This window comes from Phyllostomus hastatus, unplaced genomic scaffold (assembly GCF_019186645.2).
Source record: "Phyllostomus hastatus isolate PE091 unplaced genomic scaffold, TTU_PhHast_1.1 phas_contig_137, whole genome shotgun sequence".
NCBI lineage: Eukaryota > Metazoa > Chordata > Mammalia > Chiroptera > Phyllostomidae > Phyllostomus > Phyllostomus hastatus.
In genome coordinates this window covers 4,235,430-4,253,643 of record NW_025333583.1, presented here as the reverse complement: position 1 = coordinate 4,253,643, position 18,214 = coordinate 4,235,430, and the positions used below count along the sequence as shown (strand labels likewise).

At 36.9% G+C, this 18,214-nt stretch overlaps 1 protein-coding gene across 3 annotated transcripts in view; it reads right to left on the bottom strand.

Moving 5' to 3' along the window:
- Positions 1 to 1,770: 1,770 nt before the first annotated feature.
- CUL3 (cullin 3) overlaps positions 1,771 to 18,214 on the bottom strand; it is an 84,770-nt gene continuing 68,326 nt past the window's right edge. For all 3 annotated transcript variants that reach the window (XM_045853263.1, XM_045853269.1, XM_045853277.1), the window contains 6 exons: positions 17,799 to 17,923; positions 17,066 to 17,162; positions 15,338 to 15,472; positions 9,116 to 9,302; positions 4,692 to 4,837; positions 1,771 to 2,247 (listed from right to left, as the gene is read on the bottom strand). In XM_045853263.1, the coding sequence (XP_045709219.1) occupies positions 2,116 to 2,247; positions 4,692 to 4,837; positions 9,116 to 9,302; positions 15,338 to 15,472; positions 17,066 to 17,162; positions 17,799 to 17,923 (822 nt within the window). In that variant the 3' untranslated portion in view covers positions 1,771 to 2,115. The remainder of the gene's footprint in view (positions 2,248 to 4,691; positions 4,838 to 9,115; positions 9,303 to 15,337; positions 15,473 to 17,065; positions 17,163 to 17,798; positions 17,924 to 18,214) is intronic.

Here is an 18,214-nt window from a genome sequence, read left to right as displayed (position 1 = left end):
TAAACTCTAGATTTGATCTGTATGTCCACACTTGAGACAATGACATAAATTTCAATTTACTGATTTTTAATACTTTAAACTAGCACTTAACTTTTCCTTTTAATGTCTCATGTAGATTTCAAGTGAGGTTTTTACATTCTTCGTATTTATTAATGTGCCAACTGAGTTATTCTAATTCCCAGGGTGCTACCACGTAAATGGGAATTGAGAGCAATAAAATAATTCTGAAATCCAAAATACCACTGTCTTCCTGTAGATTTCTAACACAGAAATTCCAATCACGTAAAAATAAGAAGGTGAAAACCTCCAGCTTTCCCGTCACGTCTGACCTCTTATCGCTTAAGTCTGATGAAGATAACCTGAGACTGATGTTCGTGACAGTTTCCATTTGTATCTTGGTTGCATCGTGTGCAAGTGGAAAACGCAGACTGAGAGCATCCAGTTTGTAATTCTACAGTACAAATGAAGACAAAAACTCAATGCGGTAAGAGCGCATCTGCAAGTCTAGAAGGAAAATTATAACCCAAGACGCAGGGGGGAAAAGATTTATATGGAGTTTTTAATCCATATTAGAATTCAACTGTTGTAACTTGACCATAAACTGAAACAGAAACCATCTTCTGAGACATACATTCTAATAAAGGTATCAACAGTACTGATAGTCAACGAAGGGTTGGTTATTTGAACTTCTTAGTAACATATCATTTCTCTATCCAATAGAAATCTATAGTGGTTTGCCCCAATTACATATCTGAAACAATGTCTTATGAAAACAAATGAAACAAAATTAAATAAAGTTGAAGATAAAAATACTCTGAAGGTATTAAAAATAAAGCAAACTATAATCCTTGGCAGATCAATCAGGTAAAAAACATTGGTGGAAGTTGGAAGCACAGGATAACCGAGACAATCTTCAGCACAAAGCACATCTTTAAAAACATGAAATGATACTCTTTGGAGGACAATAGTTAAATATCCAAGAATCATCAGGTTTGAAAAATATTGCTTAATCACTTTCCAAAACACGGTTAGCTGCAAGAACTGAAGATCTTGTTAAAAAATATCAAGATAATCATATTTATTGCATCTTTAAAATGCATTTCCAAACAGAAAATTAACATGCACCCTAGCTTCACCAAAATATATATATTTAAGAGAGGGGGAACCTACAATATTTTATAAACAAAGTGTAGACCATATGTGCTTTTCAAAGGGGCTGAATTAAATATAACCAGCTGCCAATGTTGTGCTCTGACATACTTGAATTAGTGGGTATGTGTATGCTAAATTCATTTATTTTTGTCAACAATAAATGAAATAAAAACACTGCCCTATACAATCCACTATTAGCAGTGAGTACAACAGCAAAAAATTATTGTACAATTTATACATACTAAAATATTTTCTTTCTCTAGTGATAATGCAGAACAAAACCTAATTATTATGAGAGTTAATTTGGGAAATCTCAAATTACAATAGGGAAAAACCAAATCAGGGTGTCTACTGAGCCCAAAACAAAGGTTCCTGGTCATAAGGCTGTAAGATTAGTAAGTGCAAGTGGTAGAATAAAGCATGCTCAAATTGTATGCTTGGGTCTTTGTCTATTTATCGAACCTTTAAATTAAACAAGCCTAGCTAAAGAAATGCCTTAAGCAGAGCAAGATAATTGGGAATCATGTCATTTCTTTTACCATTTCCGTTACCCCACTTATACAATGCGCAAAGTGCTAAGCAACACTACAAAACACATTTACATCAACACTGAAGACCTGGGGAAATGAAATCCAACAATTTTATTTTAATGAGCTGCATTTTCTAAATTTTTGTTTTATTTTTTCCTGTTTTCATACAGTATTGAAAACAAAACGCGGCACATTCACATTTTCCCGAGGAGATGTAAAGATGATCTCTACAGGGGTAAACGTTGTAAAGCCTGAAGCTCAATCAACTGATGTTGAAAACTCTCAAAGGGAGTAAAGGCTTGATCTGAATGGTCTAGAACATGTAATTTAATAGAAGAGATGGTCGTCTTAATATTTAATGATTTAAAAGAACTTCCCAGTCCATGCGAAGGGTACAGTCAGTCCAAGAATAAATCAAATTTCTGAACGCATTTTATGCTACATATGTGTATACTTTGCGATCTTCAGGTGTTCGTGCCAAGTATTCTCTCTCAATAAGTCCTTCAATACGCTTCTTAATAACGACTGGACTTGGTAAGAATCGAGCCTTTAACTGCTGAGTTACCTAAAACAGAAGGGTAAAAAAAAACTATTATTCACCAGCAAATTCTAAAAATGTTACCATTTCCATACTAACACAAAAATGTGTCCCTTTGAATACAACTGATGTGCCATTTTAAGACTCAAATCAAACTTTACCAAGTTGATTACCCAAGCTGAAAGTGCCAGAAGTTTTAAAAGGTTTTATTTGAAGACGTAATGCATGGTTAAAACACGCCTCCTCACATCAGCAGGTGAACACTAGAGTAGATTATGATTGTTTGGAATGTATCAGTATGAGTGTATACCAATTACACTTCAATCGTTTTGACTTTGGGGTGCCCCCCCACTTCACCGAATCTGGGGAGCACAGCATGATGTGTGTAAGAGCAAACTGTGGACGCCAACTGCCTGGACTCAGAGCCACTCTCCCACTCCCTGGCGGCTCTAGGACTCCGGGGAAGTCATGCAGCCTCATCAAGCTGCTGGGTGTACTAAATGAGTTAACAGACGGGACGCTTTTATAACAGTGCCCATTGCACAGTTAAGTGCTACAGTTGCCATTCTTTCCTCCAACTGTCAGGATTCTAAGTATTGTGACATCAGTTATAAGAAGACAGTAACTAAGGCAGCAGCCAAAGCCTGACTGTGCACTATGTATCGGTCATTTCATGTATTAATTTATTTAGTGCTCTTAGCCCCATAGAGGAGGCGTCTAACTTTTACAAATGAGGATAACATGCCAGAGCAGAAAACTGACATCAACACAGTAGAGAGCGCCAGCAGTCAGAGATGAGAATCTGAACCTTGCTGCCGCCAGCCCACACTCTCCCCATGAGCCCACAGCCTCTCGCAGAGCATCCATCCGCAAGCCTGCTTTTCCTCTCCTTTTCCTCTCCTTTAGCTCATTTTCCAAGGCCACAACAAACTGAAAATTCTTTGAAGTCTGACACTCCAGCACTCCACCCTCCAACTAAAATCTACCATCCTTCTAGTATTATCATCCCATTGTCAACAAACTTGTTCTCAACCCACCTGAGACCTCTAATCCTCTGACCCTTTCTTCTAAGCTAGGAATAACTTTTGATGACAGCAGGCTGTACACAAGGATCATTTCAGCACACACTCAACAGTACCCACAACTCCCAGATTCCTGTTTCTATCCCATAAACACCTTTTCTACATTCCTGACATCATTCAAAATCTACTACTGAGCTCCCTGCTGAGTAACTGAGTAAAGTTGTGGTTTGTCATACCTTGCACGCAGACCAGGAGTCAGCAAACTGCACCCACAGGCCCAATACACCCCCACTGCCTGTTTTCTTAATTCTTACTAGAACACACTGCCAACCCACTTGTTATCTATGGCTACTTCCATGCTACAAATGGTTATAAAAACAACATACCCACCCACCCACACACCCCATCCCTATCTGCCAGTCTCTAAAAGAGACTGTTAACAAAAATTACAATTTTAGCCAAAATGCCCAGAAGCGATACACAAATTCATAGTACTCAAGTTCCACAAGTTTCTGAGGACAGTAACTTGGCATCCTGTTTTACATAGGGAGAAGAGGCTATTTCAGTTTGAAATTCCTCCAACTCCCACCACCTGACACATTCAGTCATATCTGTGTCCATCCCTTGCTAACATGCACCCCTGCCCCGTGCCCTGGACTCTCTGGAAGAAGAATGTTCAGTAACATCCCTGTGAACGCACCTACCATCCTCCTGCGCCCTCTCTGTACAGCCCTCTTGTCGTTCCCCTCACTTTGGTACCTCAATTATGCCCTCACTTCATCTTCTCCCCTTTTGTTTTTAAGCATCCATTTTTTATCCTCAGTATATAAACACGCTCAGTATCTTCCCTTCCAGGAGTATGAAGTCCAGAGCCCCTCAACTCGACCCTCAGTCCCGAAGCACTGCTCTCGGCCTCTTCCCATGCGCCCACGCCACAGAGGACACGCTGCTCTCACACTGCACCTCCGTTTCCTTCTCAAGGCACTGCCATCAAAACCCACTCGTACCAGCGAAGTGCCCAGCCCAGCGAAGTGCCTGGGAAACTAACCAGTCACCTAATTGCCCACACGTCTTAATTATTTATTTGATTTGGTTATTCCATGATTTTTGAATTTGCAGTATGTAAACACTCAATAAATGTTAACAGTTATCTTTCGACAATAAGGTCGTTTTACACAAAGGTATTAAATAGCACTGAAAACTGTTTATTCTTCCTGTGACAATATTCTAGGATTTTCATTACAAACATGTTTTTAAAGTATGCACCTATTTCGATGTACTGCTATGTTTAAATTATCATAGCAGTATTGTCATGCTTTTAATAAGTATCACCTGACTGTAGTTTCCTAATTTAAAATTGTATCTTAAATCAGCCGAATACAGCACTGCCCTAAATCCCCACCGCTAAGCTGCCCCTGTCCCACACTCGCGCACTGCCAGTGCCCTCACCTCTGCCACTAGCACGTTGTGCTGCATCTTCTTTCTAGATTTCATTATCCGCACGATGGCCGCCTCTATCTCGTGTTTTCTGTCGTCGTCTACTTTCTGTCTTGTTTCTTTCCTTTCTGGGTCAGACTCACCTTGTTTGGCAGCAACTAAAAGAGAAAGACACTTACGTGATTATCATGTAGTTTCAAATGTAATGGGGAAAAAATGTGGTTTATAAACAGTACAAATTAGTAATGTCCACTGGGAAAAACCGATTTCAACCTAAGTCTACATATATGCTCATTCCAAGTAAACGTCCAAGAAGTGCCTAATTCAGTGTTTAATAAATATTTAGCGCCCTGGCTGGAGTAGCTCAGTGGATTGAGTACTGGCTGCAAACCAAAGTGTCGCAGGTTTGATTCCCAGTCAGGGCACATGCCTGGGTTGCAGACCACAGCCCCCAGCAACCGCACATTGATGTCTCTCTCTCTCTCTCTCTCTCTCTCCCCCCCCCCTTTCCCTTCCCTCTCTAAAAAAAATAAACAAAATCTTAAAAAAAAAGTTTAAGTAACAAGCAGTAACATAAAAATTCTGCAATTCTAAATTATTCCTTTTAAATACTAGGAATTTGTTTTTATAGAGAGTACAGTAAAAGAGATTATATTCTTATTTTTATACAATGATTCTTTTCTTGAAAAAGAAAGGTAGCTAAATAGATTATTATTTATTAGTCAGTTTCGTTGCTTGTGAGTTCAGCAGGTCAACTACTATTTCACCACCTCAAGGCTAGGTTAAACCTCACAAGTATCTCAGGTAAACAAATACCTGATGTCTTACCAATTCAAAATGTGGCTCTACTGTCTGCCTAATGCTTAAAGAGGAAGGTAGGGCATGTACTGCTGAGATTTAGTTTGGTCAATAAATAACTAGAAAGTATCGCTAGAATGTCAATTAAGCAAACTCTGTAACAATTCATTTATTTGTACCTCTCACCAGTTATCTAACAATTTCTTGTCATATATCTTATTACCTTATTTATTTCACAATCTCACTGTCACTAAATACACTATATTCTAATCTTTAGGAGAAGTCTTACTGTTACTTTCTATAGACTTCCAAGTCAATTGCTAAGGAATTAAATATAGAAGTTTCTTTCTCCTACAACCTTGCCCTAATTGAAGAGGAAGAGAAAGAAAAGTGGTAACTAAATTTTGGTTTACTGGTTAGCAGAAATTGGAAAACCACAAAGAGCCACATGGGACACTGCTGCCTCAGGCGTGGGCACCCCCAAGAGACAGCAGACTGCACGATTTATAAGACCATCCCAGGGAACTGATCCACCTAGCTGTTTCTCACTACAATCCCTTGGTTAAGAATTCTGCTTTCAGTGTCTCCCCAATTTAATCAATCTTAAAAAAGGTTAGATTTAAATGGTCTGCTGAGACAGAATAATGTTATTCCTCAAAAAACTCAATGTCATTAAAAGAGACAGGCATTGCTTTAAATCAATTTAATGTGAAAAACTTGATTGAATCCTGGATCCAAAAAGTAAGGTATGAAAGGCATTTCTGATACAACTGCAGACATACAAACACAGGCGGTATGTAGTTGTATGATGTTACTAATTTTATCAAGTTTGAACTATTATTACAATTCTGGGGGAAAATATCTTGTTCTAAGGATGAATGTTTGCTGAAGTACTTGGAGAGAAGTGTTACGACGTCTGCAAATGAATTTTAAAATGCTGGAGCACGTATACACCTGGATGGGGGGAGAGGGGAAGGACGGAGGCAAGGGTGCCCAAGCAAGTGGGGCAAATCCTTAGTGACCTGTAAATACATGTGATGACAATGTCCACTGTGTGTTTTCACCATTTCTGCAGATCTGAAAATATTTTTTAAAAAGAGATAGAGGGAAAGAAATATTTTAAACAACCCATGTGATTCATCTAGATTGGTCACCTAAATAGGTATACTCCAAAATAAATGTGAATACTGTGGTGATACAAACTGAACCATGATTTTGTAAAACCACGAGGGCAGGGCTTACTCCTAGAGCCCAGCGCAACGCTCTGCACTTGAAAAGCACAACGAAGGTATCTGCTTGTGTAAGTGGGCGCCCACGTATATGGACGTAAGCGGGGAACGGAGGCAGAAGGCAAGTGGCGGTGGTGGAAGAATCTACCAACTATGGAAACTGCTGCAAATTACAACAAATCTAGTTCTTTCCAAAGGTTGTATTAGGTAGTATTTTTAACTTCTTTGCTTAAATTTCTATTACAAACTACAGTAAAAAGCAGCATAAATAGGTATGGCCAGAATTTCTGAGTGCATATTTGATTATGATTCTAAGTATTTAATAACAATAGGTATTTTGACAACTTAAGAAAGCCTATGTGGTCAAAATACTTGTAACAGAGAGAAAATTTTAACTTACACAAAATACCAGCAAGAGCCAAGCTAATCTAAGTACCACTCCAAAATGAAAAATAGTATTTCTTTACAGAATTTATAGCTTAAAAGAAATCCAGATCATGCCAAATTTTTCATCATATATAACTATATTCCTATTTTAATAAGATCTAAAACACTACACACATATAACACCAAAAATTAAAAATCCATCAACAGTTTTTTAAAGCTTAAAAAAAAAAAAAAGATTTTATTTATTTATTTATTTCTAGAGAGAGGGGAAAGGAGGGAGAAAGAGAGGGAGGAACAACAATGTGTAAGAGAAACATCTATCGCTTGCCTCTTGCATGGCCCCCAACTAGGGACCTGGCTCACAAGTGCCTTGACTAGGAATCGAACGGGAAACCTTTAAGTTCGCAAGATGGCATTCAATCCACTGAGCCATACTAGCCATGGCTATTTTTTTGATAATAATAATAATAATACTGCACAATATTATTGCTGAGCATGATGGAATCTATGATTACAAAGATTTTATTTAGGGTAAAGCAGCATGAGACTAAAATTCAGATTTATGTCATCATACATTTTCCCCCAAATCTAGGATACAAACACCGTATTTTGCCATGTATAATGCAGACCTTTTCACCCAAATTTTTAAGGGAAAAAAAAAGGATGCACATTATACATGGGTAGTGCCTAAAAAACCTTTTATCTGTTCTTGTGTTTTGTAATTATTTGTTACATAAAATTTTTTGTATGTTAAAAAATAAATGTTAAAATTCCTTTATAATACAGAAAACAAGTATCTAAATATAAATAAATAAAAGATTGAATTAAAAATTGAAACCAAAGGTTGTTTTTCCTGAAAGTGTGGCCCAAAAACGTGGGTGCACATCACACACAGTAAGTCCTGCAACCCCACACCTGTATCTGTCCAAAACTACAAACTCGTACGTCTCACACCAGGGGAAAAAAGACATTTTTTCCCATGACTCACTAGAACAGCTCTGTTTTATTTTTAATCTACATCCGTGTCCCAAAGATATGGGGTCAATTTTGATGATGAAGATACAATGATACCATTTTCAACTATGGAACAGTGTAGTCAAGGCTTTAACAGAAATACACCACCCAGCTTCACAAAGCACACGGGTCCAATCAGGGTCAAAAAGGGAAACATAAGTGTGTCTACTGTGTTCTTGAATCAATGTGCTCTGGCAACTGATTGTATATTTAGAATTAAAATAATTTTTAAAAGACTATCTTTTACTAACATACAACATAAATACAATTTCTTAAGTAAAAAAACTGCAGTCACTATCTTATCTTATTTTAAAAAGTTTTACCACAAGACATATCTGCTATAATAAACAAATCAGTACTGGAAAACTTTCTAATACCAGCTTTAAGACCAAGTTTAAAACTACATTAGCGTTTAAGTGTCAACAAAGGTGGAGCGCCTTTTTTCTCTTTAAATGCACAGAAAACACACATCTTACATCATGTTAAATATACAATAAATAGAATGTTTATTAACTTTGTTAATAAAGGTCGTACTAAAAATTGTTCACAACAGGGACACTTATATGTTTTAAAGAAAGAAATTAGGAGTTTTAAGATTTTCAAACTTAAAAATATTCATCAAAATATAAATAGTTGCATCTAAGATCAAACTTTAGATAATTCCCAATTTTGAAAAATGTATAAATCAGTTTTAAAGGCAAATGTCCACTATCATTAGTTAACCAGATAAAAAGAGTCACTTTATAAATAGCAGCATGTGGATAAAATTGTACTCCATGCATTAAAACCTATGGAAATAAGTAACACAATCGCCATGCCGCATTACTTTTTAAAGTGCTTGGACTCAACTGCGTTTTGACAGGAACACATATCAATAAAAGCCGTTTTATTTCTCAAGCCTATGTCTCATGCAGCACCAGAAAAGATTTTTTAAAGGATAAAAATCAAACTGATAAGAATTTTTAGAGAAAAAAACTGTAATTTGTTTCAGGAGAAAAACTCTAGTACCTGTCTGAATCTTGACCCTGTGCAGCTTGGATGTGAACTGATCGTTGACGGTGAAGATGTGGCCATTTTCGATTTCCTTGGACTTGGGCTCCTTGGTGAGAACCCGCTGTGTGGGTTTGCCGCAGGCGAGGGACTGCAGCGCTCTAACAAGTTCTCGCTCGGGGATATCCGTTTCTTGTTGAATTTCCTGAAATTTCATCGGATGGACATAATTATAGTTTTTGAAAGATTAAAGCATATTAATTAGTAAGTAAAACTGACCAAACAGAGGTTAGAGATGTAATTCCCTTAAAGTAATAATTTATAACCAAGAATTCCACGACTATTATGATGCTTCACTAAAATCTCACTATTTGAATAAACCAGAGAAAAACAGTGACTCAAATGACAAAATATTGAACATATATGTACTTTTTTGTTTCAGGAAATATAAGGCCTGATCTAAAAACGTCACCCAGCAGAGAATATTAGGGACCTGTTTTAATATTTAAATAAAAAACAAAGTGCTAATCAACACATAATTGCTAGTTTTAGACATACTCTACAATCTTCCTTCCCACACTTGGGAAGGGAGTTGACACACACTACTCTTCCGCTTAGCGATTTCGTTTGCAGAGAGAGGCAATGTAAGCTTGAACTAAGGCCTTCTATCATGCAATCAGAATTTATAGTCCAAGGTGACCCTATCTATTGTCTGTATGACCAAATAAAAAAATCAAATAGCTGGCAATTAACACTAAATATGAGAAGCAATCTGTTTTCAAGTGCAGGTGATAACTGTTGCTACATATTATGAGATAAATAAAAGACAATAAAAGCAGCTCAGGGAAAAATTAATGTGTTGCTGACCCTTGAACAACGTGGGTTTGAACTACGTGGGTACACTGTACATGTTTCTCAGTAAAAACAGTCAACCCTTCACATCCGTGGCTTTCACATCCACAGACTTAACCAACCTTGCATGGGAAAGGGTATTTTTGGATTCCTAATGACCGTTTTACAATCGTGGCTGAATCTAGGGATGGATGCAAGGGGCCAATGACTGTAGAGTTAAAAGTTGTATGTGGATTTTCAACTGAGTGTGTGCAGGTACTGGGACCCTACATTCTACCTTATTTAGGGGTCAACTGGATAACTTTTAAATTCATTATAATCTTATGTCAGTGGGACAATAGATAATTGTACACAGATATGGTTTAGTCCCTACACAACTAGATGGATGTATGATGCAACAAGTCTGCACACAGGGTTACATCATTTTGATTCACTGTATACAGCTGTTTCTTTCTCAAAAGTAGCACAGTAAGGTGGGTATGAAGACGGTTATGCTCGGATTATGTAACTAACATGAGAGGGTCAGCCTGCTTTTCACAAGAGTCCGTGAGCAAGTGTAGTTTTTTTCTAAATGACTGTCTGGTTAAGTGAGGATTCAGAAAAACGTGAATTTTAGTGATGATGTATATTCATATGCTTGAAATGATCTCTGGTTATGTCCACCTATTTTAGGCGTTGCAAATATTATACATGTTAACCCCGGTGAATCAAACAGGTGTTGTTATTAGAATGTTGATTATAATTATTATGTAGAGACGCTAAAATGGACTTATTTATATACTTTATTGCTTAATTATATTCAAAGAACTAGAAATAGTCTTAGGTGATAGCACAATTGCAGATCATCACCAGAGATAACCACTGCAATCCAATATGTATTCTTCTATGTCTTTTTTCTGTACAGCTACATACATACACATGAATAGAAACACACATATACATGTATGCACATGAACATGCCATCTATGTAAGTATTACTGTTAAATGTAAGTGGGACCACACCGTATGAATTCTCCTACTAATTTCTTGGAGATTTTCCATGTCATCAGAGAATTTAAAGCTACAGGGAATTCCATAGTACTGCTCTAACACGATATAAATGAAGACTGAGACTGTACTTCATTTTGTGAACCATGCATTTCATACAAAAGCCAGGTTTTCTGAAGCATATTTCCAGATGTGTACTTGGTTTCTCTAAGTTATAATTATATCTGACAAAGTACCTTTCAAGTTGCTTAACTGTCTATCTTTATCACAGTCTAAGAGTAACCATTCTCTCTACCCTCCATTTTCTTTTTGTCTTGTCCATCTGTTGGGCCCAAAACTGGGAGCAGTAGTAAAGGTAGGTATCCTAACTTGTTTCTGACTTTAATGGGAAGATAGCTAATATTTTAATACTAACTACTGCTTGCTTAGGTCTCTCACTGGATACACCCGTAAGACATTAAGGACAGGTATTTCATTCCATTCTTAGGTGGCCAAGAGTCCCTCCATCCTGGATTGTAAGGGATGGGGACTGACTTTTATCAAATGCTTTCTGTACACCTGTAGAAATCATTCACTGATTTTCTCCTTGAAGTGGTATCTGGCAATACAACAAGTGGTCAGTCAATTATTCCCGTTGTTATTATTACAAAATCTCGCAACTATTTGTTAATAAATTCCTTCTTTGTACTCCAGGGGTAAGTCCTATTTGGACAGTAAGTTCCTTTCTCAACATACTGCTGAACTTGAGTGTGCGTTTGGTTTGGATAACAGAGCTGTCTCTTTCTGTTGCTGCGGTTTCCGGGCTCAATTCTGCACTAAGGCTACGCCGGCCTCAGATGCTTCCCAGGGTATGTATTCTGCTTTTGGGGTTCAAGTTCCTCTGCACAGCTTTCATTTTAATTTGCTAATTGTGCTATTCAGTTGTGTTATTGTCTGTCAGTCAGTACATGTGAGGAATTTTTATGATGGTGAAATTTTCTGCTTATAGTTCCAACCATTTTCTTTTATATATTGTGGTTATATCACTAATTGTTAGTAGCTTCTTGATAAAATATTATCATCGTTGTCTAATGGCTTGCTATTTAAATTCTACTGACATTAATTTTGCTATTGTCCACAATTAGCTTTTATTATTTCAGACTTACTCGCAGAAAAATTTAAAAGTATAATAAAGAACATTTAGAAAATGTGTATTAATACCCATAGCTCTTTCAAAAACCAAATGCTAATTACCAAAGCCGAAGGTATAGAATACCATTGTACAGACTTCCTTATTCTAGCTGTTCTAAACCACAATACAGACTTCTATTCAAAAAATATACACACACCCAAGAAGAGGAAAAAGCCACAGTAGCCTGACTTCTATGAATTAAATGTGAAACTACAAATAAATGCCACCTTTTTGTAGGTAGTTTCCAAGATGGCTCGTAATAATTTTGGTATGTTTTAACCGTGTGTGGTTCCCTCCTTGTATCAGGGCTGACTGGGGAGACCAAGAAAATAAGAAGTGGCAATATGTGGCTTCCAAGGCTAGGTCACCAAGACACTATAGGTCCTGCTTGGGTTGCCTGGATTGCCTGCTCTAAGGAGTCAGCCACCATAACTCAAGGACGTGGTAAGGCCCACGTGGAGATCTCTTACCAAAAGCCGAAAGAACTTGCCAGCCACATGGAAGGAAGCATACACCAGTAGCTTAGAAGTGTATATTCTAGCCCCAAACAACCAAGATGCCTGAAGCCCCAGCTGACATGTTAATGCAACCTCATGCGGTCGAGCCAGAAACCACCCAAACAAGCCTTTCCTGAATCCATAACTCACCGAAACCACGGAAGATAGTAAATTGTTAGTGGTTAAGTTTTAAGATTTGTCACGTAGCATTACATAACTAATATACTATCTTACCAAACTCATAAAGAACATTCAAAATTAAAAGATCAACTTCTTTTAAAGTTACTAACTACCTATTCTAACTTGTACAGGTGATTTCGGGAGAGCTGGCAATAAGATGTGTGTGGCAGACTACGGAGAAACCCCTGGTGTATTCTGAGCAAGGACAAACTGCACGTGCCCCCGGCAACGCCTCAGATCACGATGTGACCAGTGAGAAGGCGCTGGAGTCACCGCAACAGCAGCCCTCATACGCCGTTTCTACTAAGGCTTCTTCTGGTTTGTGACTTAGCTACTAACATTTAAAGCATGAGAGGGAATTTCTACTTTATTTTACTTTCTACCTACTGCTCATTAGCATCAATGACCCCAAACCGGTTTCAAAAGGCAAAAGTTAGCTTGGACCATTAAAATTACTAGCAATTCCAATAACAGCTACAGAAAATGAGTTTATGTTTTTGTTTATCTGATTATTTTGTCAGTTCTTTATAAATGAGAACTCTGAAAACCAACTCTAGCATTTTCCAAGCAGCTTATTTTGCTTAAAATATATTATCCAGGACAGGTGCAGATTAAAACATCCAAGCTGTTAAAGACAATTTAATTCTACCTCTGTTTGAAAAGGCTTACAATGTCTGAGTAAGGTATTCAATATTTGCTCAGTCAACATTGTTGGGACTTGATCATTTATAACTTGTATGTGAAAATTAAGGTTATTCCCTAGTTAAGACATACCTGGAAATATGTAAGGGCAAAAGCACTGACTTAGAAAACTCAGGTTTCAAAACATTTCCTGTAGGAATATCACATAAAAGTGGTCATCTCTTAACTATACCCTTCACATAAACAGAAGTATGGACATGCGTATTAATATTAAAACAGGCCTAAAATTTAATCTTGCTCTTAATTTCAAACTTAATCTATTTCCTATGTTCACCTATATCTAGAAACTGCCTCTCCGTTAGTATAAATAGGGCAGTAACTTTAAAAATGCTCATTATTTTAAGTTTACTAAGAATCACATGACCTTCATTTTAACTCCAACCTATTTAAAGGTATTTAGAGAAAGAAAAAGGGTAATAAAAAAGCCAGCATATTAAAAGGCACTGTAAAAAAAGAAAAGATGGAAAGAAAAGATGGGGAAGAAAAAATCTGATACTGTATCAAGACAGTGTAAAATTAGCACAAGGACAAACACTGAAATCAATCAAACAAGTGAGAGAATACAGAAACAGACTCACAAATGTATGGTCAGCTGCTTTTTAAAATAAAGGTACCATGATAATCTAAAGAGAAAAGACTACTGCTTTAGACAAATGATGCTGGAATGAACAACTAAGTATTGGCGTTTATCATTCACTGCAATGTCAAGGTGGTCAATAATTTCTTAGGATACTGAAAGCCAGAACTATAAAAGGGAAAAACTTGGACTTTTGTCAATATTAAAAAATTCTGCTCTTGAAAACATACCACTAAAAAACTGAAAAGGCAAGTGACAGACTGAGCAAATATTCACAGGACACAGATCTGACAAAGAATTTGTATGCAGAATTTATAAAGAGCTTCCAGAAACTCAGTCAAGATATGGAAACCTCCCTAGCAAGACACATCAGTGGCACACGAACACATAAAAGATGCTCAACATCATCAGTCATCAAGGAAAGGCAAATAAAATCCACAGTAAGATATAGTTACACATCGGTTAAAATGGCTAATGTTAAAAAGATGGCTAATTCCAAATTTTGAAGAGTAAGTATGTGAGGAGCTGGACTCGTTTACACTGCGAGCAGGAATGAAAAGTGGTACAATCACTTTGGAACACAGTTTGGTAGCTTCTTAAAAAGTTAAACATACATCCCTGTTTTTAACAGCCTCAATCTGGTAACTCAAATGCCCATCAACAGAAAACGTAGTGCGTCCACAGAGTATCACTCAGCAATAAAAAGGAATGAACTACCGTAGCTATTACTTGGAATAACATGGATGAATCTAAGAAACACCGTGCTATGTAAAAGAAGCACTGCAAAAGCATTATGTATTGTATTCCATTCATGGAAAATGCTATAAAGGCAAAACTAACCCATGGTGATACAGAGCAAATCACTGGCTGCCTGGGTATGGGTACAAAGGGAGGGAATTGACTGCACAGGAGTATAAAAAATTTGGAGAGTAATATTCTATAGATTGTGATGGCAGTTGCATAGGTATACACATCTGTTAAAATTCCATCAAAATACGCACTTAAATGGGGTATGTTTGACCACATAAAACTCATACTTCAATAAAGTTGATTAAAAAAGCCAAATGAAATGTGACCCAACAAGTATATGATTAGTTCCACATATCTAATTTTATGCTGTTTCCTCTAATGGTACTCAAAGGTTACTCAAATAGTAGAAAAAATAATAATCCTCAAGTAATAATGACTCTAAAGGTTACTCAGATAAGACAGACTCAAGTAACATGTGAGAAGGAGAAACACAACTGGTTAGAATTTACACAGCCAACCCGTACCTCAAACGTGTATTTCTCTCTATTATTAAAGAGCATTAATATGGTCATCTGGAAGGTGGAGACTTGCAGTATGTGCTTCCGTGTGTTAGAGCCAGTGACTTGTGCCCCTCCAACACCAACTTCAGATCCATCTTCCTGTTTCATTGTTTTAAAAAACATAAAGTAGATATAGTTATCTCTTGGTAACTTTCACAGTATGCTTGAGAAATAACCCTTTATGAAACTACAAAATTTTTTGCTATACAAAAAGAAAATGTTATTTAAAAATGTATATGCCTGTATATATGTGTGTGTATGTAAACACACAATAATTAAAGCTGAGTTCTTCAGTATCCTTGACCTTCCCATTTACACTTAAATACACGGTGGAGCAAAAGTAGGTATACAGTTATGAGTATGTGCAACACAACGTTTATTCTTGTATTATTATTTATCAATTATTGTGCTATTTTCTGTCCAAAAACCTGTAAAACCTACTTTTCCCTGCCCTGTAATCAATAGTTTCTAACATTATTCAGTTAGATATAAAAATCAGAATATACGTAGCCATTTTCAACAATATTAAAAAAAAACTTTGGTGTTATAATGGTATCATACAAAACTACTAAAATTCTAATTACAATACAGAATGAAACAGTTATTTGCTGCCTACATGACAACTTACATATTTTTTTAATGTTTTGATAGAAGCCTTTTATTACTTTTCTATTTTAAGGCAAATGACCCTGATTTGAGTTATACCAAGCAATGAAGGTATTCTAAATCTCACAATTTTAGATATAAAAAGGTGACTTTTTCCTTCCTTAAAAAAAAAACAAAAACAAAAAACCCACCCAAGAATTTTGGAGGGGGAGGGGGTAGGGAGAAGGAGGGGAAGGGCAAGGGAATAAGGGAGGGGAGGGGAAGGGGGAGAGGGAGAAACATCTATTGGTTGCCTCCCATATGCACCTTCTGGTGTATGGGATGATGCTCCAACCAACCAAGCCACCCAGCCAGTGTGCAACTGCATTTTTTTTTAAACAAAAGCAATTCACTAGCATAGTGTTCATTTTATTTTACTCTTAAAAATGTTTGACTATCTTTTTTTAATTAAACATTTTATTGTTATTCTGTTACAGTTGTCCCAATTTCCCCCCCTTTGCTCTCCTCCTCCCAGCCCACCCCCGCCCCCACAGTCACTCCCACTCCTGCTGCCCATGCCCAGTAAGTTACTTCATACGTGTTCCTTGCTTAGTCCCTTGCTTGTTTTAAATAATCAAATAATCACTTTACTAACATTTTGTATATCTCACAAATCTAAAGTGATATAATGTTTCCAGTTCTGACTACTGACAAATAGTAAGGATTACAGGAGACTGAGAATTCCGAAAAGGAACTCACAGCTTTGCATGCCCTCAAATCAACTTAAATTTTATTTTATGCAATACAGTCTCAAGACTGATCTTATAAATAAAGTATGTAATTGTTATTATTACTTATTCCTTAAGAAAGGATACTAGTATAATCTTCATATTGTCAAATGAAGGTATTTAGCAACTAAGAGAATATAGGTAAGTAAAGCCAAAGTTCTCTCTTTTCTAAGTATATGAAACAGGTAGGGAAATAAGAGAAATAAATAATTTACTCAAATCAACAGAAATCACAAATCGATTCTACAGACTAATTTTAAGTTACTTTATATATATATACACACACATACATATATATGTTCAAACTATCAATATTTACCTTTTTCACTGGTCCGTAGAAAGTGGCATTGAGATCTGCAGAGCCCATATGATGCTGGAGTGTGAGCTGTCGACCACTGTGTTTTGCTAAGTAAAACCTTTGGCAAATCAAACCAGATTTTAGAGAATCAAACGATTTACATATTTGAAAATATAAACTATGTGATAACAACCCTTAACAAATACATATATAAAAGAGAGTTTAAAAGATTAAGAGTTAAACCTTAGAAATCAGGTCCAGTTCTAATTTTCTACGTAAGAGGAAACAAAAATAAAAATAAAGAGAAAGGAAAGGAAAGGAGGGGCACAGAGAAGGACAGACAGAGAAAAATACAGACCTAAGTGAGCTAGGTACCACAAGATACAGGCAGCGCACTAAATCATTTCTGCTGGTACCCTTTGCCCCTGGCCTGCTGCTCAGCCCCTGTGGTTAGAAGACCACCGTTCTCCATAGTAACTCAACAATCAATCAGTCCCAAGTCACTGGCAGACATCGACAATACAAACTATACTCTTAACCATGCACTAATGCTGAAGGACATCAACCAAATAGTCCTCTGAAAAGAATTTATGCAATGCACAGTAAAACCATAAAGGATAAATTCTCCTTTTGAACAACAGTTTTAAAAATGGAATATACTCATTTTCAATCAGGGACACTATAAATGCTCGTATTTATTTCAATTTTGGACAGTTATCTCTACTTAGAAATATGAAGTCTGATCTATGTTTACCTTCTAAATATCTCAAAAGCATGTCTCGGTGCTGGTGGGATGTTGCACTTCGGTGTGGCTGACTGAGTGGGCCAGTATCCTGTTGTGAGCACCCGCACCGTGAGATCGACACCGCCCAAAGACACCTGCGGGAAGGAGAAAGAGCCGTCGCCAACACTTCACGAGGACTTGGCATCTGTTCCACACAGACACTGTGTTTGCTATCAGAGCAGTCAGGGCCATGCTCCGCATCAAGCAAATAAAACACTTATCTTCTTAAAGATCAGACTAATCAGTACTTTTCACATTTTAATTCTCCTGGTGAGTTTTTATAATTATCGCTTAAGATGTTGACTTTAAAATATTGACCAGAGGACAGTTAACATGTGAACAAAAGGTGACTGGTGTCACTGAGAAATGTCAAGTTTTGGCCCTGA